The sequence below is a fragment of the Cydia splendana genome, chromosome Z, assembly GCF_910591565.1.
Source record: "Cydia splendana chromosome Z, ilCydSple1.2, whole genome shotgun sequence".
In the NCBI taxonomy this organism is placed as follows: Eukaryota; Metazoa; Arthropoda; class Insecta; order Lepidoptera; family Tortricidae; genus Cydia; species Cydia splendana.
Genome location: NC_085987.1, coordinates 5,615,879 through 5,641,409, shown reverse-complemented (window position 1 = coordinate 5,641,409; position 25,531 = coordinate 5,615,879). Strand labels below are relative to the sequence as shown.

At 38.2% G+C, this 25,531-nt stretch overlaps 2 protein-coding genes across 2 annotated transcripts in view; one reads left to right on the top strand and one right to left on the bottom strand.

The window, feature by feature from the left end:
• Nucleotides 1-25,145, bottom strand: part of LOC134804313 (chymotrypsin-2-like) — an 80,035-nt gene extending 54,890 nt beyond the window's left edge. The window contains exons 1-6 of the mRNA XM_063777325.1: nucleotides 25,052-25,145; nucleotides 23,158-23,320; nucleotides 22,570-22,678; nucleotides 21,349-21,486; nucleotides 20,169-20,315; nucleotides 12,371-15,913 (exon numbers count right to left, since the gene is read on the bottom strand). Coding sequence (XP_063633395.1) covers nucleotides 15,764-15,913; nucleotides 20,169-20,315; nucleotides 21,349-21,486; nucleotides 22,570-22,678; nucleotides 23,158-23,320; nucleotides 25,052-25,100 — 756 coding nt within the window. The 5' untranslated portion in view covers nucleotides 25,101-25,145 and the 3' untranslated portion in view covers nucleotides 12,371-15,763. The remainder of the gene's footprint in view (nucleotides 1-12,370; nucleotides 15,914-20,168; nucleotides 20,316-21,348; nucleotides 21,487-22,569; nucleotides 22,679-23,157; nucleotides 23,321-25,051) is intronic.
• LOC134805025 (uncharacterized) lies at nucleotides 9,706-10,140 on the top strand. Its single transcript, XM_063778317.1, has one exon. It carries the CDS (start codon nucleotides 9,706-9,708, stop codon nucleotides 10,138-10,140), a length of 435 nt encoding a protein of 144 aa, XP_063634387.1.
• Nucleotides 25,146-25,531: the final 386 nt, after the last annotated feature.

The window sequence follows — 25,531 nt, the reverse complement described above, 5'->3', positions numbered from 1 at the left end:
AACCAATATCGGTAAAATCGATATAAACATAATGAATAATATACAGATGGTCATGATGCCTAGCGAACACCAGCCATATCGTACAAACCTCAAGGAGTGATATTCCTAGGCAGATTATGATCTGCCTAGTGACCACCAGCCATATCGTGCTAACTTCAAGGTGTGATATTCCTAAGCAGATCGTGAAACGCCGGCATGTCATGTTCTGACTAGTGATCACCAGCCATACCGTGCAAACCTCAACATTTAGGCATATCGAATAAGTAGGATGTCCTACATTTTAGCAAATGATAAACATTGAAATGAATTGACAGCCTACTTATAGTACGTGTTTGGGTAGCGTATGATTTTAGTACCTACCTAGCACCTACGCATTCTGCTCCAAATGCCACATAGAATGCAGCACTAGCAGTGGCAAAAAATGCAAAAGGCAGATTATTAAATGGCGGAGTTTCATGATATGCCTAGGAATATCTCGATATGCCCGATTTTACGATCTCCCGCCGATATATATACTAATTATCCCCTACTCAATATCCCTTAAATGACATCCTATGGCCGCGTTCCATCTCTGTCATCAGATCTGCATGCTCAATAGTATATTGCATTGCTTTCAGAAGTAAACCAACATGTAAAATATTAACTAATGAACTGATAATAAAAAATCATTCTATATCAGCTTGCAAGATTCGCCCTAAACAAATTGACAAACTATTAGAACAACATCTAAAAACAATACAAAAATTGAAAGTTAGTAAAATGCTGGTAGAAAGACTTGATATTGTAATATTATTATAATTGATAAAAGCAGAAATTAAAATTCATTGTCAATAAAATATCGACAATATTATCGGCGCGTCCCTCGCACTATCTAGGTTTACTTAAAACTGACGTCATCTCGTTCACGGACAGGGTTGTCTGTGTTTGTTCTTGTACTTGTGTGAATATAGTTTTTGCTAGTGTTTGATAATTTTGTCGTGTGCGTGTGTAGCGACGCATGATAAAAATGCATTAGTGTTAACATTATTTGTGTGCGTTACCTCGTCCCCCGCGCCAAAAACGACAGAATTTTCCAGATAGAAATTAGTGCGCGTCTCTACTCCATAGATATTTACTCCGAGGCCATGATAGTTCTTACTAAAGCTGACGAAATTTAGCTATTCATTCTCAAGTAAAAACTAAATATCTAAATACCGCCGAAACCAGCGATACAAATTTTCTGAATTTTTGGCCATTTAATCTATTAAACATATATCAAAAAGAAAAAACTCTTATGATATCGATACGACTATTTGTTTAGGCGACAGGTATCACGACTCCGCCATTTTTAAAATTTTCCAAAACCCGGATTGACAAAAAAATTTTATTTAGTTATAGAATCTGGTCACAAAATTTCATGAGAATCGGTTAAGAATTGCGACCTGTAGAGGAGAACATCCGGAAATACAAAACTAAATATCTAAATACCGCCTAAACCAGCGATAATTTTTTTCTGCATTTTTTGCTATTAACTCTGTAAACATGTCTCAAAAAGAGAAAACTCTTATTATATCGATACGACTATTTGTTTAGGCGCCAGGTATCACGACTCCGCCATTTTTAAAAATTTCCAAAAACCGGATTGACAAAAAAAAATATTTAGTCATAGAATTCGGTCACAAAATTTCACGAGAATCGGTTAAGAATTGCGACCTGTAGAGGAGAACATCCGGACATACGAAAGCAAAATGCCCGAGTCAAAACGTAGACCTTCGCTACGCTTCGGTCAATTAGGTAGGTATTTAAGAGTTTTTTAGTTTTCTACTCGGAAATTCGGTGTGGCACCCAGTGGCACCGTCCGTGCCGATCACTGATCATAAACAAGAGTCATAGAGATTTGAGATGCTTAAGTTTTATTTTTCATTGGTTTTTGTTAGTTTTAAATTAAATGGCGCCATACCTACATCCCATGACTGGAGCAAAAGCACTTAGTATTAATTTGTTAATAATATTGAAACCAATGCAGTATCTAATAGTTTGTCAAAGGACTGTCTCATTTCAAACATAGACAGAGAGAATCATACTATCTTGGTCTTACAATAGTACTAGCACCCAAAAGAAAAGGTTGAGTATAGTTTTTTGTTCTTATTTACAGAAAAATTTGGTTTGACCAATTATATAATTAATTACTAAATACATGAAAAACGTAAAGGACGTATAGGATTTATAACTTTTAACGCAAAAAGCGGTAGAAATTTTGTAGTGTCGGTAAAAAATTAAAAAATACTCCAAATTTTCTCTTAAATCCATTATTGCTGCCGTTAACATAACTGACCTTGCTCCGTCCTCCGACCTTGGCCTGTTTTGGAACCGCACAGTAGGATTGCCGCGGACGCCTCGAGCCCCCTCGTAACATACCGAGCAGAATTTGGCCACTTAAACTGTTGCACTTCCTGTGCCTGTGTTCCTGTTGTTAAACTTGCAGTTGGTTGCTTCGTGAGAAACAATACAATTCAATTTTCTATTCAATAAATCTTACTGCCAAGATAACTACATGAGCTGCATGGCATTCGAATGACAACGTGTGGCAATGTCAAATTTCACAGATCTAGTATTACCATGGTATTAGTATAGCAAAGAGTAGTATAATATATATGAGAAAGAGAGCCCTCTCGTGGAAATTTTTCGTATCCATTTTGAAGCGCCATCTTAAAATTAGAACAAGAAGCATTAAAGTCAATATTCATACCTACAGCCTGTTTACACATTGATTAATGTTTAGTACGAGTTCATACATTTGCTACAAATGTATGAATTCACACTAAACATTAATCAATATGCAAACAGGATCATATATAATTTGTTATATCGAGAGTTTTGCTCTTCTATTACCCATTAATAAACAACTTTATTATAATATTTGATTAATGTAAGATTTATTGGCAAGCAGATATTGTAAGACATATCTACAGGTAAAGCAGGTACAATACAATGTTATACAAAGCATGATTTTAATTTAACAAGAAAATTATAATAATGTAGCTTGTTTAATACCTGATAAAATAAAATAATAAGGTGAGTAGGTATAAATGGGAAAGAAAAGATAATTGATATTTCATAATTTAAAATTCAAAAGTTTATTACACAAGTCGATATAACATTTACGTGAAAAAACCGGCCAAGTGCGAGTCGGACTCGCAAACAAAGGGTTCCGTACCATTATCTATAAAAACGGTCACCCATCCAAGTACTGACCCCGCCCGACGTTGCTTAACTTCGGTCAAAAATCACGTTTGTTGTATGGGAGCCCCACTTAAATCTTTATTTTATTCTGTTTTTAGTATTTGTTGTTATAGCGGCAACAGAAATACATCATCTGTGAAAATTTCAACTGTCTAGCTATCACGGTTCGTGAGATACAGCCTGGTGACAGACAGACGGACGGACGGACGGACAGCGGAGTCTTAGTAATAGGGTCCCGTTTTACCCTTTTGGTACGGAACCCTAAAAAACATCGTCACATTTAGGTACATATACAGGAGCCAAAAGTTTACTACACATGTTGATATAACATTTACATGAAATAAATAGGCTACAAATATAATGACCACCAAAAAATACTTTGGTACCCTAAATAAAAAAATCATGCTTACCAAAAATAAATTACTGAACACCAAAAACATAAGGCCTAAAAATACAAAAGTACCACCACTTTAATTACGACTGCACTTCAAATTGTATTCAAATACCAAATATATTGAATGATCACCAAAAATCATTAATGATCACCAAATCTTGAAGACCAAATTAATACGATATTTTCACCTAAATAAACGACTATGATTACCAAAAAATGTATACATATTACCAAATAAAGTAAACTGATGCCAAAATTACTAGCCCCTCCCGCTCAACCCCCCGTAGCCCGCACCGCATACCTACCTAACCTAATCTACTTTTCTAGTAGCATTTCGTTATGCTACTAGAAAAGTAAGTTAAACTGCTATTAGTTAAGTGGGTTAGGTTAGCACTGCGACCCTTACAGAAATGAAATGGTACTAGAAAAGTAGGTTAGGTTAAGTTTCAACTGCTACCCATACAGATACGAAACCCTACTAGAAAAGTGGGTTAGGTTAGGTTTGAACTGCGACCCTTACAGAAAAGAAATGCTACTAAAAAAGTGGGTTAGGTTAGGTTTGAACTACGACCCTTGCAGAAAAGAAATGCTACTAGAAAAGTGGGTTAGGTTAGGTTTGAACTGCGACCCTTACAGAAACAAAATGCTACTAGAAAAGTGGGTTAGGTTAGGTTAGAACTGCGACTGTTACAGAAATAAAATGCGACTAGAAAAAGTTGACGAAGTGGATTAATTAATTTAATAGGATAACGATATATTAAATGTTTGCACATGGTTACAATTTTTGTGATCATTTACTATCTTTGCGTTTACAATGATTATTTTGGAGCCATTTGCTTTAATAGGATAGCAAGATTTAAAAATTTGGTTATCATTTTACATTAAAATGGGGTTTGAAATTTGGTAATCATTGACTATTTTTGGGTTAATAATGATTAGTTTGGTGTCATTTCCTTTAAAATGATAGTAAAATGTAATAAAATTGGTAATCATTTCACATTAAAATGGTGTTATAATTTTGGTGATCATTCATGATTTTAGGGTGGTAAAATAGATTTTTTTGGTATTAAATTTTACTAAATCTGGTGATCAGTTAAATAGCAGCCAAATAAATATCGTCACATTTACATATACAGGAGCCAAAAGTTTACTACACATGTTGATATAATAACATTTACATGAAAGAAATATCGTCACATTTACAAATACAGGTGCCAAAAGCACATGTCGATATAAGAAAACATAGCAACATATACAAATCATGGTCTAATAAAACATGGTCTTCCATTCCCAGAGTGACACGGGCCTACGTCACAATAACATTGCCACTTTATTTCAACATAACATGTTACATGGGTACATTATACCTAATGGTTAATAAGTTAAAATATTTCTTTATAATTTTATAATTTTCATTTATATGTATTTTAGCTTAAATTTTACAATAACACGTCATTTTTAATTACTCGTTAGCAATATCTTCCGATTCACGAAAGAAATTTCAGACTTTCGGGTAATTCTGTTTATACTACTGGCAACACAGGATAGCGCTGTGCACATTTGACAATTCGGATCTAGATAACTTCATGCCCTGACCGTCATCCTTGTCGAACGCGTGTTAATTGTTATTTCCTTCTCGCTCAATGTCAGCAGTCGCAGTGTTTTCCAAACTTTTCACGTCGTAAGCTTGGTAATTAATGTGTAACTGTGAATTAGTTTTTTAAACGTTTGTCTTGTATAGATAAATAAAGTTTAATGAATAACTTAAAATTAATGCCGTTAAAATAATTTTCACCGTTGGTTAAAATTCTCCCACATTTCAAAGTTTGAGAACCTGTAAACAGCATGATGACGTAGGCGCGTGTCAGTTAGGTCATACGCGAATCTCAAAGGCGGAGTATACATATTATTATACCATGATACAAATACAGGAGCCAATACCTGGGTAAACATAACGTTATTGAATACTGTAATAATGTATATTATATGTAGACCTACCTACATTAAAAGTCCTGATTGACTAAAATCAAAGCTCAGCCCAAACTTCCGCTTAAAGTTGACACCTTATTACATTGACACATTATTGCTTATCATTATCAGCATCCATTTTTAGTGGCCAGTTCGCAAATTAAGGCCGTTACACACTATCGCACCGCATCGCGACCTTGGTGCGGTAGTGTGTTATCACTTTAACAGATTAACAGTGTTGCCAACGGGTGCGGGGATGCCACATAAAAAAAAAAGCAGATTCGTGTTCGATCATAAAGATGTCGCTATTTTTCGAAGAAAGGGCGTTCTAAGGGACTGTCCCCTCCTGGTATAGCCCAAGTATAGCCCACGCAATGCAAGTGTTATTTATACGTCATAATTTCATAGAAGATTGACGTATAAAATAACACTTGCACTGCGTGGGCTGTCAAATCCGTTGCAGACTTTTCTTGGTCTGACTTATATTACTACACTCGGGTGCAAAGAAATCGGACCACCCCAGCATTTTCAACATTTTTTCAATTTGTGTAAAAACTGTAACCTCGATCATGATAATTTAAATACCACGTGGTAGATAATTTTCTGCCCTATCAAATGACATCAATATTCAGGAGTGGGGATGGATATTGTGCAAAATATGGGCCTGGAAATCACCCCCCTCCAACTGCCTCATTAGCGCATGCACTAATTGACCACTTATCATTAGGTATAAAAACAGTCATTATCATTGTTTATGCATCATTCGTGATTGGTACGTCTTCCTGAACACTACTCTCATCGCCTGAACCTGGAAAAACTGGAGAAAAATGGATACTACCTCGACTGAAGCCGGCCAAGCAGTTGCTCTATTGCAGGGAGGGCTTAGTCAACGTGCAGTGGCTCGACAACTCAACCTATCGAAGTCATCGGTTCAACGTGTCTTCCAGAGATTCCGCGTAGATCAGACGTTATCCAGAAGACCCGGAACTGGCAGAACTCGCATCACTTCTGAGAGAGATGACCGTTTCATCGTTCTTACCTCGCTACGAAATCGTCGACTGAATGCCGTTCAGCTTCAGCAGAAGCTCCTAGAGACCAGGAATGTGTCTATCAGCCGATGGACAGTTAGAAGACGACTGAAGGAGAAGGAATTGACAGCTCACAGAGCTGCAAATGGCCCAAAACTCACCCCAATACATCGTGGACAACGACGCGTCTTCGCTCGCGAACATGAAGAATGGACCCTTCAGCAATGGAGTTCCGTACTTTTTTCCGACGAGTGCAGGATAACTTTGTCTGGCAATGACGGACGGGTACGAGTCTACCGAAGACCTGGGGAGCGGTTCTCTCAATGCTGCATCGAGGAACGTGTTGCTTATGGTGGGGGGTCAATCATGGTCTGGGCTGGTATTTCTTTGGAAGCGAAGACGGACATTGTGTTCATCACAGGGCCAGGTACCAGACCGAATTCAGGCGGTTTGACTGCACGTCGGTACGTGGAGGAAATCCTGGCTGATCATGTGGTCCCATTTGCGGGTTATATCGGCGATGAGTTCATCCTCATGCAAGATAACGCTCGGCCGCATACAGCCCGGATCACTAAGGAGTACTTGGAGGAGGTCGGCATCAGAGTCATGGAGTGGCCAGCCCGCAGTCCTGACCTAAACCCGATCGAGCACATTTGGGACGAGCTGAAAAGAAGAATCCGGGCCAGAAATCCCGCCCCTGAATCCTTACTGGAGCTAAAGACTGCGATCGAAGAAGAATGGGCGGGCATCCCTCAAGACACTGTAAAAAAATTCATAAGATCAATGAAAAACCGAATGACTGCATGTCGTAGGGCTAGAGGAGGCAATATACGGTATTAAAATGCTGAAAATTGTTTTAATTTTTACTTGATATCTTTAGAATCGCAGTTTTCCCATTATGCATAAGTTTCACTCCAGTATGCATTTTTAGGGTGACAAAGTTCTTAGCCCTGAAAGCCTGAAAATATTGGAAGTAAACCTGTGAAAAGCACATCAATTTATAGAGGAAAAGCCAACCTTTCATTAGGTATATAATATGTCACAGTAGCACATACAGTTTTTACAGAAATTGAAAAAATGATAAAAATGCTGGGGTGGTCCGATTTCTTTGCACCCGAGTGTATATTATATGGCTATATTCTTCGAGCAACACCGGCTTCCGACACATGCTATATTAGGTGATATTAGTCTACGCCTCTACGGCACCTTGCCGAGGGGTTATTCTACCTTTTATTGTAGTTTAGGTTTAAGGTTGTTTAAGGTTTTATTAATTTGGTATTTTTATATGTATTGATGTGTCATACGCGTGCGCTCCCGAGGGACAGAACATACATACGCAATGTGACAAAATTAAAAACACGTTTTAACATTCCTGACAACATACCAAAAACAACCTACGTAATTTGGTCGGGTTCATTGTTACCCACCATAAAAATGGTGGGCAACAAGAAACGTCTACGTCACTTAGGGCATTTTAGAGGTAGGCATAAAGTAAAAGTGGGACACACAAGTTCCATAACTTCCTTAAGAACATCTTTTTCGGTCAAATCCCCCTCTCCTCTTGACACATCTTTAGTATTGTACATAGGTAGGTAGGTACAATTTTGAGATGTAGATACCTACCTTGGTATAAGACGTATGGCTATTTGTTATATTGTGTCCACTTAGGTGTATACTAATCACTGACTTAATATTAGAAATTCTTATTCTATATCAATGATACTAATCCATATGCCAGGATTAATCAGTAATATAGATAGATTGATTACCTGAACTAGGGCACTCGAATAAATTAGGTAATATAGCTATATTACCTAATTTATTAGTAACCACTAACCAGTTTGTCCAGCTGGTCAAACAAGTTTGTCAGTAGAAAAAGGCGCGAATATTATATTTTCTATGAGACGATAACCCTTCGCGTCTACATTTTTTAAATTTGCCGCTCATTTCTACTGACGGAAATTGCTTGCACTGGATGCTCGCCCTCAGTAACCCAGGATTGCCAACCATTAAAATGATGATTATTTTAATGACCTGAAACCTGAAACTTACAAGGGTCTGACACGCTTTGATAGAGAAAGATAGCCTTATTGCGATCCTATAAGAGGAAAAAGAGTGCCATGTTTTGTCTTTATCAGCACCGACCGAGCATTTTTTCATGGTCGGGTTATAGTGGTGATGCGTCTAGAAAAAAGTTAGGCCAAGAAAAGTCTGCAGCGATTTTGACAGCCCACGCAGTGCAAGTGTTATTTTAAACGTCATACTTCTATGAAATTATGACGTATGAATAACACTTGCACTGCGTGGGCTATCAAAATCGCTGCAGACTTTTCTATAACTCTTCTACTTTTATGTACTATGTCTATGGAAACTTATGATCTTTAGGCCCCATTCGCACGACAGCTTAAAAAGCGTTGCGTTAAAACCCGACGTTGGCGGTTTTTTACCGTTTCCAATATTTGTGTTCATATGAACGCTTAAAAATCACTTGTGAGTCGTACTGCCACGTACGCATCTCAGCAAAGCCATACTTTATTTGCTATTACGACGTATTATTTGAATATAGCTTGAATATTTCAGGAATTTGTAAGCAAAAGTTGACATTTTTAAGGTGAAACTAATAATAATCTTGACGATTGACACCAAAAATTGACACTTGACAGCCAACTGACAGCAGCGCCGGCGCTTTTTTAACGCTTGTGAGAACAGATACACGGAGTTCCGTATGCTCTATTCAATTTGACGCCAACGCTCAACGCCGAAAATCGAACAGTGCTCGATAAAAAAGCGCCGCGCTTAAAAACCGCCTTCGTGTGAATACATACATGGTTATCCATTTGCGTCATTCAAACGCTTTTTTAACGCGCGTTGAAAAAGCTGCCGTGCGAACGGGGCCTTAAGGTTGAATTTCGGTCAAGGCTGCGGGATTATAAATACTGGCTAATAATGCTAATATTCTATCTCCTGTCTTCAAAATTTGTATTTAAAAAAAAGAATAACGCTACGTCAATTCAGTCTGTCACGGCAAGGCGAATGGCGAAATGCCATTACAAAATTTACATATCTAAATTAAATCCTAAAATAAATAGCAAAATGAGCACTCAGACGGAAGAAACGCATATCGACGTTGCTAAAGACCTAGAAAACACGTGTACACCGACTGGGAAGGCGCTTACTCAGTTCCTACAGAAGAAAAGAAATGGAGCTAAGCTTACGGACATATTAATGCATTTGAAGCGGGAGTTCCGTAATACCAGTATAGATCCACTTACGCGTTACATGAACTTTTGTTTAGAGGCTGGAACGAATTATGGGTTTCTAGAGAGGAGAGGTTCGCGTTTTTGTGTTAGTAGGAATGCTAGGCCAAGAGATACGGAAGAAATGAGTGATCGTAGAGGAGATGAGCAGAAGGAGGCTCAAGATTTGCAGTCGCAGCCGTCTGACGGATGCTGCCGACGTCGACGCCGTCGCCGCCGCTGCAGACGCCGCCGCCGCCGCCGCCGTGCCTGTCGGTGTCCGCGCCGCTGATGTCGATGTTTTTGTGTTTTGTAATGTTTACTTTGTGTCGTTTTGTGCTGTTTAATCTTTTTTGTGTCGTTTTGTGTTTGTTAATATTTTCTGTGTCGTTTTGTTTTGTTTTGTATTGTGTTATCATTAAAATATATACCAAAATTGGTTGTACTTATTAGAATAAAATTATTAATAATTACGGCAACCGGCAACGGGTATTCCTAACCCTTTTACCATTATTTTTTTATAGCAATGAATCGATAACTTTAACGATACGCACAGCATGAATTATTTTTTTTATGATTTTTGAGAAAGAGAAATATATATATTATTTCGGGGTTTCCGAATTATAAGACGGCAATATGTTTGCCGCTATCAGCCAATTGCTCTGTAATTTTTTTCTTCTTATATGATCTTAGAATATAATTTGGCGCAGTGGGTAAAAAACTCCAAAAAAAATGCGTATCGAAATGTATGTATTATAGAACTATTAAAAACTGAGTGGAAAATTTTTAGATTTTTATTTTGTAGGTATAAAACGGCAATAAAATGGCATTCCAGTGAAAAAATTAGACTGAGCAATTTTCCGGTCCAAGACACGCCAAAAAATTTTATTTCTACTGGTATTTCTGCTGGGATATTTTTTTGATATTTCATATATTGTTGCAATACGTTACATGAATATGTCTGATGAAGAAAGTTTGAACGGAGCATTTTTCCGTAAAAAAATATTAACGATTTAAGACTAGGTATTTACTTTAATTCTATTTATTTATTTTTCGTCTTAAGTTAGGGTTTTTATAATATGAATATAAAAGTAAAATATAAAAACACTTACAAAACGATAAAAAAAAAACATATAAACACATTATAAAAAACCTAACCTAGGGTACCGCCAGCAGCGGGGCAAGGCCCAAGCTACCGGTGGTCAGGGCTGCAGAGAGAGGAACCGGCGGACTATCCGCGCCGTGTCCAAGATCACCGCCTTCTGCATCTGACCCTTGATCCAACCACCTAGCGAGAGTCTCTCAAGATGTTGGTCGAGACTCTTCGCTATTAGACCGTTCACTGAAACGACTATCGGGACAATGATCGTCGAATCAACATCGATTAACGATTTAAGACTAGGTATTTACTTTAATTCTATTATTATTATTCTTTGGAAATTTATACAATACTTTTTATTTATTGTTACTTTATCATACTGTAAAGTTTTTTCTGGCTGAGGAATTACTGCGGGGTCCACTACCTTTATTTACTACACTACAAGGGCAGTAAGTGATAAGACCGTCATGTCAGTTTGCCGGGGGAACTACGGGTGGCATGAAGTATCTAAGATGAATAAATTAAAAACCAATAGAATGATAAGAAATGATTAAAACCTTTATTTAACTTAAAAAGATTTGTTTATTTTATTTGTAATATTTTTAATATAGGTACCTATACTATTATATGTAGGTATTGTATATTATTTCCAAGTAGGTATTGTAATTCCAGCAAAACTGTGGATAGGTTGCTAGCATGTAATAATTTGAAGTATTGAATTAAGCTATTGCTCCATATATAAATCAATCACAATAGTAGCCTAACCTACCCTTTCCTTTAATAAACACCAGACACTTAACGGATAGTGGCAAATATATTGCCGTCTTCATTTTTTAAAATTATCAAATAACAGATTTTTTTTCTTTATTCTTTATATCGCCAAACTCGTCTCTGAAACTAGAGAATTGTGACTATCGGATAAATCCAGCAAAGAAAATTTTATTTACAGACATTTTTGTTCAATTGTAGGCAGTAGTTAAAAATCTAAGTTCATGCCTAAGAATCATCATTTAACAAGGGATGGAATTACGTCTATAGCTCTCCTTTTTTTCTTAGATTGGTACGAGTATATTCTCTTATGCGAACCAAATTTTATATTAACTAACAACACGTTCATTGAGAAAAAAATAAAATATCCGAGTGGTATGATGGCAAATATCTTGCCGTTACCCACTAAAGGGTTAAGATTTACACTGTGATGTTACACACACGTGTACATGGTCGGGGTAGCAACGCGCGCATAGCATCCCCCACAACACGACCACCACCCTCCCCTCTACCATTAGTTAACCCTTTACCAGGCTAAGGGATAATATATTTCCCACATACGGCACTTGTGTTCTATTTTCGATAAGTACGACTGACATTCGAATCTCATTTATGAAATTTCAGCGTGATAAAGGGTTAGTTAGAAATTGAATACGTAGCAAGGAGATTTGGTACCAAATAAAAACGTGGTATCGTCTTTGGTCGTCCCATTCGTTTTTCGTCAAGTTCTTACATTAGTCCTATTCTGCTTTCGTCACGCATTCTACATTGAAAGCCACCGACGATTGTGACGAATGTAGAATGGGTGACGAAAGCAGAATAGGACTAATTTAAGAACTTTGTACCTTAACCCTCTACTAACTAATCTACTTTAATAGAACTCAACCAGAATTGATTATAAATTAAGAAAAATAGATTAATTTGGCCATGTGATCGTCTAGTGAAATTAATACGTTGTGAACCTTTGTACCCATCGTCTTTTATGTGCAGACTGATTAGATTTGGATTTAAAATATTACCCATAAAATACCCTATGTAATTGTAAATATTGCTACTATATTTCCATATTATAACACTATCGTATGAAAAATGAAATCATATGAAAAATAAATAATAAATTATATTTTTAGAATTTATCTCCTACCGAGCCCTACCGTGACCAGTTACCGTGAACAGTAGTGTAAGCCCTAGTTGTTTGTAATTTAAAAAAAATATATTTTCCTTTTATATCCATTCGCTAACCTAGCTAGCTAAAGGAAAATATTTATATGTAAATGATGCAAATATTAATACGTACAAACATACTTTATCTACTGTCACGCCTCGGATGAAGACGGGTCTCTAAACTAAATAATACCTATTTTATTTTGTTTTGTTTTTAATAGGTATTCCTAAGCACTATGTAATATTTACTTTTATCTGCGTTTCGGAACCTATTTTCAGACAAGAAGAAACGCCAAGAAACTCATCTGAATATTCTTACTATAAATGTATGGAATACTGAAGCAATCGTCTATTAAACATGATTTGATACCCTTAGTTACCGATACCGATATAGAAAAGCTCAAATTGTCACTAGTGAACTGCTTCGCCTGTCACTAGCTCCCTATAACAAAATTATTTAGTATGTCCTCAAATAACTTTGTTCCCCTATCTCACCCAATATAATAATGTCTTCTTCTTCCTCGCGTTATCCCGGCATTTCGCCACGGCTCATGAGAGCCTGGGGTCCGCTTGACAACTAATCCCATGATTTGACGTAGGCACTAGTTTTTACGAAAGCGACTGCCATCTGACCTTCCAACCCAGAGGGGAAACTAGGCCTTATTGGGATTAGTCCGGTTTCCTCACGATGTTTTCCTTCACCGAAAAGCGACTGGTAAATTCAAATGATATTTCGTACATAAGTTCCGAAAAACTTATTGGTACGAGCCGGGGTTTGAACACGCGACCTCCGGATTGCAAGCCGCACGCTCTTACCGCTAGGCCACCAGCGCACCCAATATAATAATGTATTACCTTTAAATCATATCTAATGTACGAGCCTCAGTAACCCATCCATATGCTACTGAATCTAGACTTTAATTTTATTCTGTATTTTAAAACAATTAACACTAATGATTTTAACACTGTATGTAACCAAAATATATGTGAGACAATAAATAATAATTAAGAAAGAAATAATAACCCTAACACCCAAATAATGACTCTACCCTAACTCTACCCCAATGTCCCTATTCTAATGTGTAAATCTAGAGGCGAACCTCTATCTTTACAGGGAGGAGTGTGTGTGAGAGGGACCCTAATTTAAGCTGTAAACGTTCGGCCGACAAAACCGAGGTATTGCAAACCCTAGTGTCTGTGTGATTGCCTCCCTCCGCAGTGTAGGCCGTAGCCAAGGGTACTGACGAATAAGGCGCCCTATTCCAAATATAAAATGTGAATATATAAATATATATAACAAGACCACGCTTCTTCAATTACCAACAGATTTCAGTGAGTAAAGATTACTCTTAATGATCCACACGTGAGATCCTCACATCCCTCTGTCAGACCTTGAAGAGAACGAAAGAGGTATAATCGTCACCTGTGTAGGTAAAAAGGTTGACGCCAGGCCCCTCTCGCGACCTGGACCTAACACTCTACTGGATTCCCGGAAAAGCCTGCTTATCACCGCTAGGTTAGGCGTTTCCGGTTGATTGACCGTGCAATCAGACACTAATCTGGCTCTAAAACACAAAAAACACCAAAACACACGTAAGTATTTACACTGAACTAACAATTGAACAGTCTGACAAAAAGCAGCATAGTAGCTACGTAATGTCAAACATCAAATCGTTAAAATAACACCTTTGTTTTAACGTCTACGGGCGAGCCAGAGATCGTGACAATCCGACGGACAAAAATAGAATCACCAGTTCCCAGCTTGGCGTGGGGATATTTATAACCATAAAAGACATTAACGAAACGCGTTTGACGCATTTTACGCGTTAGATGCACTTCGATATAAGATCTTAGTTATTTATTTCCTTTAAACTCGAGTACCAATCTTGAGTAGTTTTAGCAAAGAGATGTGTTTCCCATAAGACAAGCAAAGTCAAAAGAAACCCCGTGCCTCGGAAATCAAGACAAAGTTACTCTCTAACAGATGGCGCCACTCCCTTGATATTTAACAATTCTAACGCACATCAAAGTAAAAAAACACGGATCAAAACACATGGCGATCCAAAATCATTTATGTCTATATGTAAATATATATGTTTTATTGATATTTTTATACATTTTCATCTTTAGTTTCAATACTGCGTCAACAGATGGCAGCATAACCTTCGCGACTACAAAATTCACTGACAGTAATTCTTTATACACTTTCCATTCTCTTTGGTTTCAGCGAATCACTTTTTCTGATTAATGGCCTACTACGAAACTTGACTCTGTTAAGTTTTTTGTTTGTTGTTTCGGATTTCTCGTGAGAATGTTTGGCTTTTATTTAAAATTAATTTACTGAATGCATACATTATAGTTACTTACATGTATTTATTTTAATTAGCATTTGTACATATTAATTGAGGTTTTAAAGTTTATGAAAATATTATAGATCGATCAGCTGTGTCAATCATTATTTATGTTAACTAGATCAGCTAGTGCGTCTACATAGTTACAACTTGACAAAAAACGAATTAGACGACCCAAGACGATACCAAAAACATTATGTATACATTTTAAACACTTATTTGTCAGAAACTATAATACGAAAAGTAGGTTTGCAAGTCCAGTTGTTGTAACATCTGCACTTATAGATTTGTAGCAAAGAATATATTTGTAGGCTTCTATTTAATCTAATACCTATTCGAAAAATGGGTTCCTCTTTCAAAATAGTACAGCGAACGTAAGATGGACGTTATAGATATCAAAAGCGTCCGTCTCTTTGAAGAAGTGACGTTTACTTCCATTACATTATCATTATCATAACCACTTTCATTATGCCCGCAGGAATTATAAAAAAGCTGTATAAAATACAAAGGTGGCCATTATTTAAGTTACAAGGCTATTCATCAGTCGAGATCCGCTCGAGAATCCAGGCGGTGTAGGAGTACACGCGCGTGTACACGTCGGGGTAGCCGCGCGCGCACGGCATGCCCCACGACACCACCCCCACTACCCGCCCTCCTTCCACTAGAGGGCCCCCGCTATCGCCCTGAAATTAGAAAAAGAGTATTTTATTTTTATTATTTTTTAACCCTGTACCAGGCTGACATTTCAAAAATGACAATCGAATGTCAGCCTTACTTATCGAAAATAGAATACATGTTTGAATTGCCGTATGTGGGAAATATATTTCCCTTAGCCTGGTAAAGGGTTAAACAATATCCTTATCTTACGTTTTTAACCTCAACGTCTAGTTTTTAAAGTACAAGCGAGATACACTGCCAATGATATCAATACGAAATCAAATCGTAAATTTCGAATGCCACCCTACTCGTAACTATTAACAAAGTTAGGGCTGATTTAGACGGTGCGCCAACACGCATGCGATTTTAGTTACATTGCGGACTGTTGGTTACGTCCAATTCAACCGACCGATCAAAACCCGCAATGTACTGAATGAAACTCGCATGCGAGCTCTCGCATCGTCTAAATCTCTAAATGAGCCCTTAGACTAAGTCAGTTCAAATCCGCTTAGTGAGATGCTTTCAGGTCATGTTGAAGCTCACGAAGGTAAATACGTTCTAGAACTTTGTCACTTCAACATCCCCTATGAGGCGCTATATGAATGCATCAAGAGACTTAAGAGCGGTAAGGGAATAAATTAGCACAAAGTTGGAGTTTGTGAGCTATGTTCATAGTGGTGTCGAGTGCCCGTTCATAAATACTGACAGGTACATATTTATTAGATGAAGCGCAGATCTAATATCAGGAGATGAAGATGAAATATTAAGAATGTAAGGTCACGAGGGTGTAAGTTAAGTAGTGACTAACTAAAGGATGTCCAACGGCAGATTTCCAATTTTAAACCTAAAACATAGGTAGGTATATCCAATATGAAAAAAGATAAAAGCGATTTTTAATAAACAATCACGCACTCTTCCAACCTTTTGCGCATATTCCGAAATTAATGCAAAATTTACGCCTTGCAGTAGGTAGGTACTAATTGTAAAGCCTTTGTTACTATATTATATTTGCCTCAAATATGCACGCTGCTCTGCTGGCCATCCGTCCATTATCATTAATCAACACGAGACACACATGAAACTAAAACAACCACGTCTCCCTTGCACTTAACGTTTGAAAATGATTTGAATTTGGAATTCGGAAATCTGTACCCCTAATGTAAGGGTAAAGGTTGATCATATATCTGGCAATTTAGGATGTACCTATACTCTTCACAACTTATCTTATGCCATAAGCTGTGAAGAGTAAGTAGGTGTTGCAACGCTCCGTCATGTCCAGGCTCGGCTGTTCAGCTCAACCTGAACCTGTTACAGAAGCTGGCATGACCACACGAGCTACACCTTTGGCTCCACGTGAAAGCAAGCGTGTCATCAAACCGCCTCGTCGATTTATTGATGAGATGGAAGCTTGAGGCTCCTTTAGGGCGGACTAATGTTGCAACCTCATTTCGTCGTTTATCATAGAGAACCATCAACGGGATTTTACATATGTCATGTCTGACTTTACATTATTGTCAACGTACCTATACACGGTGTAACATGAGGAAACCGAATAATTTTAACCACGCATTTCTGAGATCAAAAGAAGGAAAAAATGTAATATGAGTTTAGATCAATATCAGTCTCAGTAGATCCATTGACTAGATCCATCACGTATCTACTGAGATTAAGATTTATTTAATAGTCTATTTATACACGGTGTAACATGAGGAAACCGAATAATTTTAACAGCGTATTCCTGATCATATTTAGAGACAAAAATGTCCTATAAACTTTTTTGAAATTCGCCTAGTTTCAGAGATAATATTAATTAAAAAAAAAAAGTTCAAAAACTAAAACCCGACTACTGCATTTCGCGCTCTAAAAAGTATGAAACAAGATAGAATTCTTATCTGAAATTATCATATAGGAAAATTATAAGAGTTATCATTTTTTTATATATTTACAGAGATATTCAAAGGATCGCCGTGGACGATGATGAGGTCAATTTCGCAAAAAAAAAATTTTTGGTTTTTTTTTCAATTTTTTGAATGTATTTGTACATTAAAAATAAATGTTATTGGTAAACTTGTCACTTAAAATTGATTTATACATTTTTTTTTCGTAAAACCTACTTTTTGCAAAGTGTTACTTGTCACTTTTTTTATTTACCCACGACGGAACGGAGACGGTATATGCGTTTGGGGTGAGAGGATGTTTGTGCAAACCAATGTTGCCATTTTTCTCAAAAACTACTGGTCCGATTTTGATGCGGTTTTCAGTGATGGGTTCAGGTTTGATTGGTGCATGTTCTTAGATAGGTGTTACGGTGACAACTCACCAGGGGGCACTGCAGTAAACATTTATTTGTGCAAAACTAAAACTATTCATTTGATTCTGATGCGGTTTTCATTTTTTTTTGTAATGGGTTTGTGGTTGATTAGTAAGGGTTCATAAATAGGTGTTACAGTAGGAACTCACTAGGGGGCACTGCAGTGATATAGTTTATATTAGCTAACTATATAAATATTAAAGAAACTCGATAGAACTTTCTTCTAGGGGGCACTGCAGTGATATAGTTTATATTAGCTACATAATATTAAAGAAACTCGATAGAACTTTCTTGATAACATTACAGTGAGGCCTCACTTGTGCGCTGCGTTGCGTCGCGTCGTCGATTTTCCATACTTTTGACAGTGGCATGTCAAATATTGTCTCAATCGCTCTAATTCTTCCAACGCTATACTGTTATGTGGGTTGTTAAAAAGTTTTCTTTGATCTAGATCGGTAATTACTACGCCGTCTAAAGATCGTACTCTACTAAGCGACCAAATTTAATAAATAATTTGGTAAAACCGAAACTATAGCACGTATTATACATATAAATATGAAGTACAATTTACATAATATTTAAAATTTCCAAACATCTGATGAAAATCAGACTTCGTCAGAGTCAGAAAACGAAGAATATTAAATATTTAATATTTAGAATCAGATTTTGACGAATAGGTAAATTGAAACAACCGAATTCTCTGTAAGCAATGTTTCTGACATTATAAGAGTATCAACAACAACATGAAGCCAATGCCCACTACACCAACTATACATGACGTACGCGCATTATTACTATATATATATGTAAAATCCCGTTGATGGTTCTCTATGATAAACGACGAAATGAGGTTGCAACATTAGTCCGCCCTAAAGGAGCCTCAAGCTTCCACTTAAATATGTAATTTACATCAATAGGTACATCCTAACATTACTTACATAGCAAGCGCCTTTACCAGCCTGAGTCAGGGAACATATCTGGGACTCAAACACCGGGTTGATGCTGGACAAACATTCTTGGCAGTCTTGTACGCTCAACGCGGTTAGGTTGATCATCGGAAGGTGGTCAGGAAGATTGACTGAAGGAAGAGTACACACTAGCATTACTTACATGGCAAGCTCCCTCACCAGCCTGAGTCAGGGAACATATCTGGGACTCAAACACCGGGTTGATGCTGATCAAACGCTCTTGGCAGTCTTGTACGCTCAACGCGGTCAGGTTGATCATCTGAAGGTGGTCAGGAAGATTGACTGAAGGAAGAGTACATCCTAGCATTACTTACATGGCAAGCTCCCTCACCAGCCTGAGTCAGGGAACATATCTGGGACTCAAACACCGGGTTGATGCTGATCAAACGCTCTTGGCAGTCTTGTACGCTCAACGCGGTCAGGTTGATCATCTGAAGGTGGTCAGGAAGATTGACTGAAGGAAGAGTACATCCTAGCATTACTTACATGGCAAGCTCCCTCACCAGCCTGAGTCAGGGAACATATCTGGGACTCAAACACCGGGTTGATGCTGATCAAACGCTCTTGGCAGTCTTGTACGCTCAACGCGGTTAGGTTGATCATCGGAAGGTGGTCAGGAAGATTGGCTGAAGGAAGAGTACATCCTAGCATTACTTACATGGCAAGCTCCCTCACCAGCCTGAGTCAGGGAACATATCTGGGACTCAAACACCGGGTTGATGCTGATCAAACGCTCTTGGCAGTCTTGTACGCTCAACGCGGTTAGGTTGATCATCGGAAGGTGGTCAGGAAGATTGACTGAAGGAAGAGTACATCCTAGCATTACTTACATGGCAAGCTCCCTCACCAGCCTAAGTCAGGGAACATATCTGGGACTCAAACACCGGGTTGATGCTGATCAAACGCTCTTGGCAGTCTTGTACGCTCAACGCGGTCAGGTTGATCATCTGAAGGTGGTCAGGAAGATTGACTGAAGGAAGAGTACATCCTAGCATTACTTACATGGCAAGCTCCCTCACCAGCCTGAGTCAGGGAACATATCTGGGACTCAAACACCGGGTTGATGCTGATCAAACGCTCTTGGCAGTCTTGTACGCTCAACGCGGTCAGGTTGATCATCTGAAGGTGGTCAGGAAGATTGCCTGGGTACTGGAGAAAAAGAAAAAAATATAATAAATTGGATTTAAAGGATTAAAGGACCGATTCACAAAACAGTCATTAAATGCCGACATTTTATGGTGTGCATCATATCCCGAAGTTAACGGAATTAAATAAAAACACGGTGTAACTAAGTATAAGCTAACTACCTACTATTTCCTGCTACTGTTGCACACAGCTTCTATGCTACTTTTGTATTCTATCGTATCGAAGTAAAAGGTTTTTCTTGTATCTACTATTTTAACACGCTTCATTTAATTAACTGGGATAAAACCTTAAAAAAGGCGATACAAAACATATTCGCTGCTCGCTCCTGTTGAAACTTTTACCGTTAAAATTAAATTGCATTTCGTTTTTCTTTAGAGGTTTTTTATTTGTATCTTGTTTCATTTTATTTTCTCGAAGTAAAAGGTTTTTCTCGTATGCGTAATATTAAGATCCATTTTTAAATAAACTGATATAAAAAGATCAAAAATAAATAACTACCAAAAACATATTTTTTCAGTACGTTGAAATTTTATTCATGAACGTTTAATTGTAATATTAAAACTATAAATAAACATACCTAATTAACCAATGGGTCCCATATGAACATTTAATTTTGATCCTAGAACAAATCTCGACTGACAGCGCGATTCGGGAAATGAATTAGAGATTCACTAGATATAAAATAGTAAAGATATGTGACGTTCCACGGCAAAAGGTACCTTATGGCAGGTGGCGCTTACGCTATTTATTAACGCCGCTCCAATATTCAGCCGGGGCAACGGTACCTTTTGCCGTGGAATGTCACATATCTTTACTATTTCATATCTAGTGCATCTCTAATTCATTTCCCGAATCGCGCCGTGATACTTTTGTCGTCTAGCTCTAGCCTATTGTACCATCACCCACACTGTTAACTGTCCATCGGTAAACTTTATTAGAAAAGGCTTAAGGTCCACCGATGGACCGTTAAGACTGTTGCTGTTTGTATGACTAGCACAATAGACGTCATATAGAACAATACACGACAGCGACTTACTGCGATCCGGCCCCAGCCGCTCAGGAACAGAGGCGCTCCGGCTTCAGTGTCCGAGTCCGGCAGTGCGATGGGTTGCACTAAGGCGTTGAAGATGATGTCTTTGGACACGCGGATAAGGCTGATGTCTTGCGTGATTACCTTTGGAAAATCATAAATCAGTTTCTGACAATAAGAGGGCGCTTTAACGTAATAACGTACGTTACGGCATCATATGCTTAGTGGCAACTGAATTGTCAATCATCAATTTTTCACAATGTTAATGTGGATCAGTTACAGTCAGAAAAAGTTGTTCTGAATTAATACTCAGAAATCACCCTGTATAATCAATCATAACTATTCTTGTAGGTATGTATTTGTGTAATTTAAAACAAACGTCATATCACTAGTTGTTGGCCTCACAAACTAGTAACTCGATTCCAACATTAATTAACATCACTCGCATCGACGTTCAATGCACCTCAAACGAGCACTGCCCTTTGAATCGGATAATTGTTATTATGATTCCTGGAAAATTGATTTCTGCAGTTATGAAGCTTAGTAAACACAGTCGCGTAGCGTGAAGCCAGGAAATTAAAAGGAAGTATGTTTTTGGCAACAAAAAACATTATTGGTACGAGCTTGGTACAAAAGGGGGGATTTAAAAACAACTAACCTGGCTGTCACAGTATTCGTGCACGTAGACCAAGTCCACTGTGGCACTGAGCAACGGACTCCTCCCTTAGAGAGACTTGTTGTGCCCAGTTCCCACCACTACTGAGATCAACCAGTGAACCGTGCTGGAAAAGGGGGGATTTAAAGACCACTAACCCTGGCTGTCATAGTTTTCGTGCACGGAGACCAAGTCCACTGAGTAACAGACTCCTCCCTCAGATAAACTCGTTGTGCTCACCACCACTGAGATCAGCCAGTGGAGCATGCTGCAAAAGGGGGGATTTAAAGACCACTAACCCTGGCTGTCATAGTTTTCGTGCACGGAGACCAAGTCCACTAACGGACTCCTCACTTAGATAAACTCGTTGTGCTCACCACCACTGAGATCAGCCAGTAGAGCATGCTGGAAAAGGGGGGATTTAAAGACAACTAACCTGGCTGTCATAGTTTTCATGCACGGAGACCAAGTCCACTAACGGACTCCTCCCTTAGATAAACTCGTTGTGCTCACCACCACTGAGATCAGCCAGTGGAGCATGCTGCAAAAGGGGGGATTTAAAGACAACTAACCTGACTGTCATAGTTTTCATGTACGGACACCAAGTCCACTGAGTAACGGACTCCTCCCTTAGAGAGACTGATAGTGCCCACCACCACTGATATCAGCCAGTGAGCCGTGCTGAAAAAAGGGAAAGTTAAGTACCTACTGGAGAAGGAAGTTTCTATTTTATCCCTTAATCCTCTTAAAACAATTCGCATCCGGTGATTTTTTTAGCAGTAGATGCTTACTCCCGTACCTGGGGCCCGTCACCCGTTTCTCAAAAGTTTGTAAGTTGTTATACAACTGGAAGTCCCTTTCTAACAAAAGCTGTCATAAAGTGACATCCGCTTGTATTACAAGTTACAAGCTTTTGAAAAACGGGCCCCTGGTAGGGCTTAGTCTTATTTGGCATACGAGTATTATGTTAAGAGCACACGGAGGCATAAAGCCTACGTAACCTCCTTTCTGTACAATTCGCAGTAGGGAGCACCCAACGTTTATTGAAAATGTTTCCTCCGTAGAAATGTGAGCGAAATACCCATAAGGACACTTGGTAGGGCACACTGATGTCTCGTCGGCCTCAACTAGGGGCAAGTCGAGGCCTATAATCTACGTACCTCTCAGTACAATGCGCTGCAGTTAGCACCCATCGCTTGTTGAGAATGCTTCCTCCGCAAAAATGTGAGCCAAATACCCGTAAGGAGACCTGGTAGGGCACACGGCCCTCAGGAGCATCTTGGCCCCCTACTATGCGCACATCGGGGTTTGGCAGCGAATATCCTGGACAAAAAAACAAATTAGAATCGATATTGCATAATGGCAATTGCGCGCTGGAAATTTAGCGAGCCCTGGCGCTAGGCCGGGAAAACGCTAGGTTGAAGATTGCATAATGGCAATTCGATAATTGAAAATTAAGTGTGAAGTTTTAGGGACTCGCCACATTTCAAGGGGAGCGAAAAGAAGATTAAAAGTCAGTGAAAAGACAATTAAATAAACAAAGCGCTAAAATATATACCACCATTTATAGCCTGTCCGATATTTAAGATCATGTTTGCCATAGATTTACTATGGCGAACTAGATCTTAGAAAAACGGACAGACTATACGTACAGGGTGGTAGATATGTAGATTAAGTACTTGCCAGTACCTAATAATATGTTATTTAATGTTTCATAAAAGCGTATAAATATTTCTTACTTTGTTCAGCGTTGAGATTTATGAACGTTTTCTTTTTTTAGACGCCATGCTTACTCGACTAACAAGCACACATTATCCTTGCATTAATAAAGGTCTCATCTGCGTCGCAGCTTTAAATGAATGTCAACCTTAAGTTACTGCTTTAAGGTTCAAAACAAAATGATTTATATATGTTAGATAGATTGTAAAATGTAAAGTAACGCTAATAACATGCCGCAACAAGCTGTTGCGCTAATTTCAGCGGTTTCCTTTGCCCAGACTAACTGCAATTAAACTACAGTTTTATTTACGAAAGTCTAGCACTTGTAGCAGCTTGTAGTTTACACGAGGTACACTCAACCTGTGTAGAGCCTCTACCATCAGTTTTGACATTGACATAACGCTCACGTCTACGTAATTTACTTTCTGTACATCTCGCTTGCACTAATATGCGAGTACGAGCGAGATGCATAGAAAGTAATTTACGTAGACGTGAGCGTATATGTCAATGTAAAAACTGATGGTAGACGTATAGGTGCCAACGTGTAGAGGCTAAATACCTGGGTTAGGTTTGAAGAATAAACAAAAGAATGCGCAGTACAAAATATACGATGGCGCTTTCAGTCGGCCTAGCCAAGGTGACAATCGCTTGCGCTACGCCATCGAATCTCTTTGTGTCTCTCCATCACTCTTCCATATTAGTGTGACAGTGACAGTTGCGTTTTGTTCGGTACGGAGCGTTAGCGATTGGCATGTTGTCTACGGGGCCTGGATCTCCAGTTAAAGGGGCCTGAGATTACCGGTTCGCCGGACGATATCAGCCTGTCAGTTGTTCGGAGCTGTCCAATTTTGCGCTTAACTGATATCGTCCGGCGAACTGGTAATCTGTGGGCCCCTTTAGGGTTATCGGTGGCCAGTGAATTCATTATCAATATTGATAGCAATAAATGTCTAAATCATAATAAGAAATCTGACCAATCCTTGAAGTAAGTAATAATATATTTTAGCTTTTTTTTTTCCTTTTTTTTTGTTATTTTCTTTACTAGGTATATAATATTTATTTTCAACTATATTTATTTATTATACAAAAGGTTAAAGGTACATAAATAATCATACAAAAGTAACTTAAATATATCTAAATATTAAAATATTTTAATCTAAAAGACCTCCGCGGGCTGTACCGGGTGCAAAGGTGCCCATGGTACTTGCCGCGTTACCACGTTGGATAGCGATGGCCAGCCTTTGCACCAGGTACCTTTTATCTTTTTGCATACCTCTTTGATTTATTATTGAATTCTTTTAAATTAATTTAGTAAGTTAAGCAATATTTACTCACCCTTAGCTATAAGCCCAAGAACAGTAACAAAGAAAAATAATTTAGGCATAATTATGGCTCTTATTACAACCGTTTAATAATTCTAGTACAAAACAGTCCATTATATACCAGATCGATAATTAAAAGTGCAAGTGATAATGGCACTTCACTTCAGACTACACGATTAAAAGATGTAGAATTTATTTTGCTTCTATTTTCAGCTCTATATCTATAAAGGTAGGGTTGAAATTATGTTGAATGTTTTGACGTCAAACTTTTGTTTTAGCTTGCGTGGTCACTTGAGATTAAAGGCACTCACGAGCAAGGTTGGTGTCCGAGTAAAAACCCCGGTCAAGTGTGAGTCGTAGCTTAAGAGGAAAGGGGACAACAGGTTCTCCATACAAACGTAGTTTCCATTTTCCTCCCTGGATATTGACATAATAGAAAACATATTGACGCAATTTTATGTGTATTAATCATAGTATGCCCCTTCATTTGGCT

What these genes read in the sequence shown, in the direction of transcription:
- LOC134805025 (XM_063778317.1), top strand. Translation starts at nt 9,706, where the DNA reads ATGAGCACTCAGACGGAAGAAACGCATATCGACGTTGCTAAAGACCTA.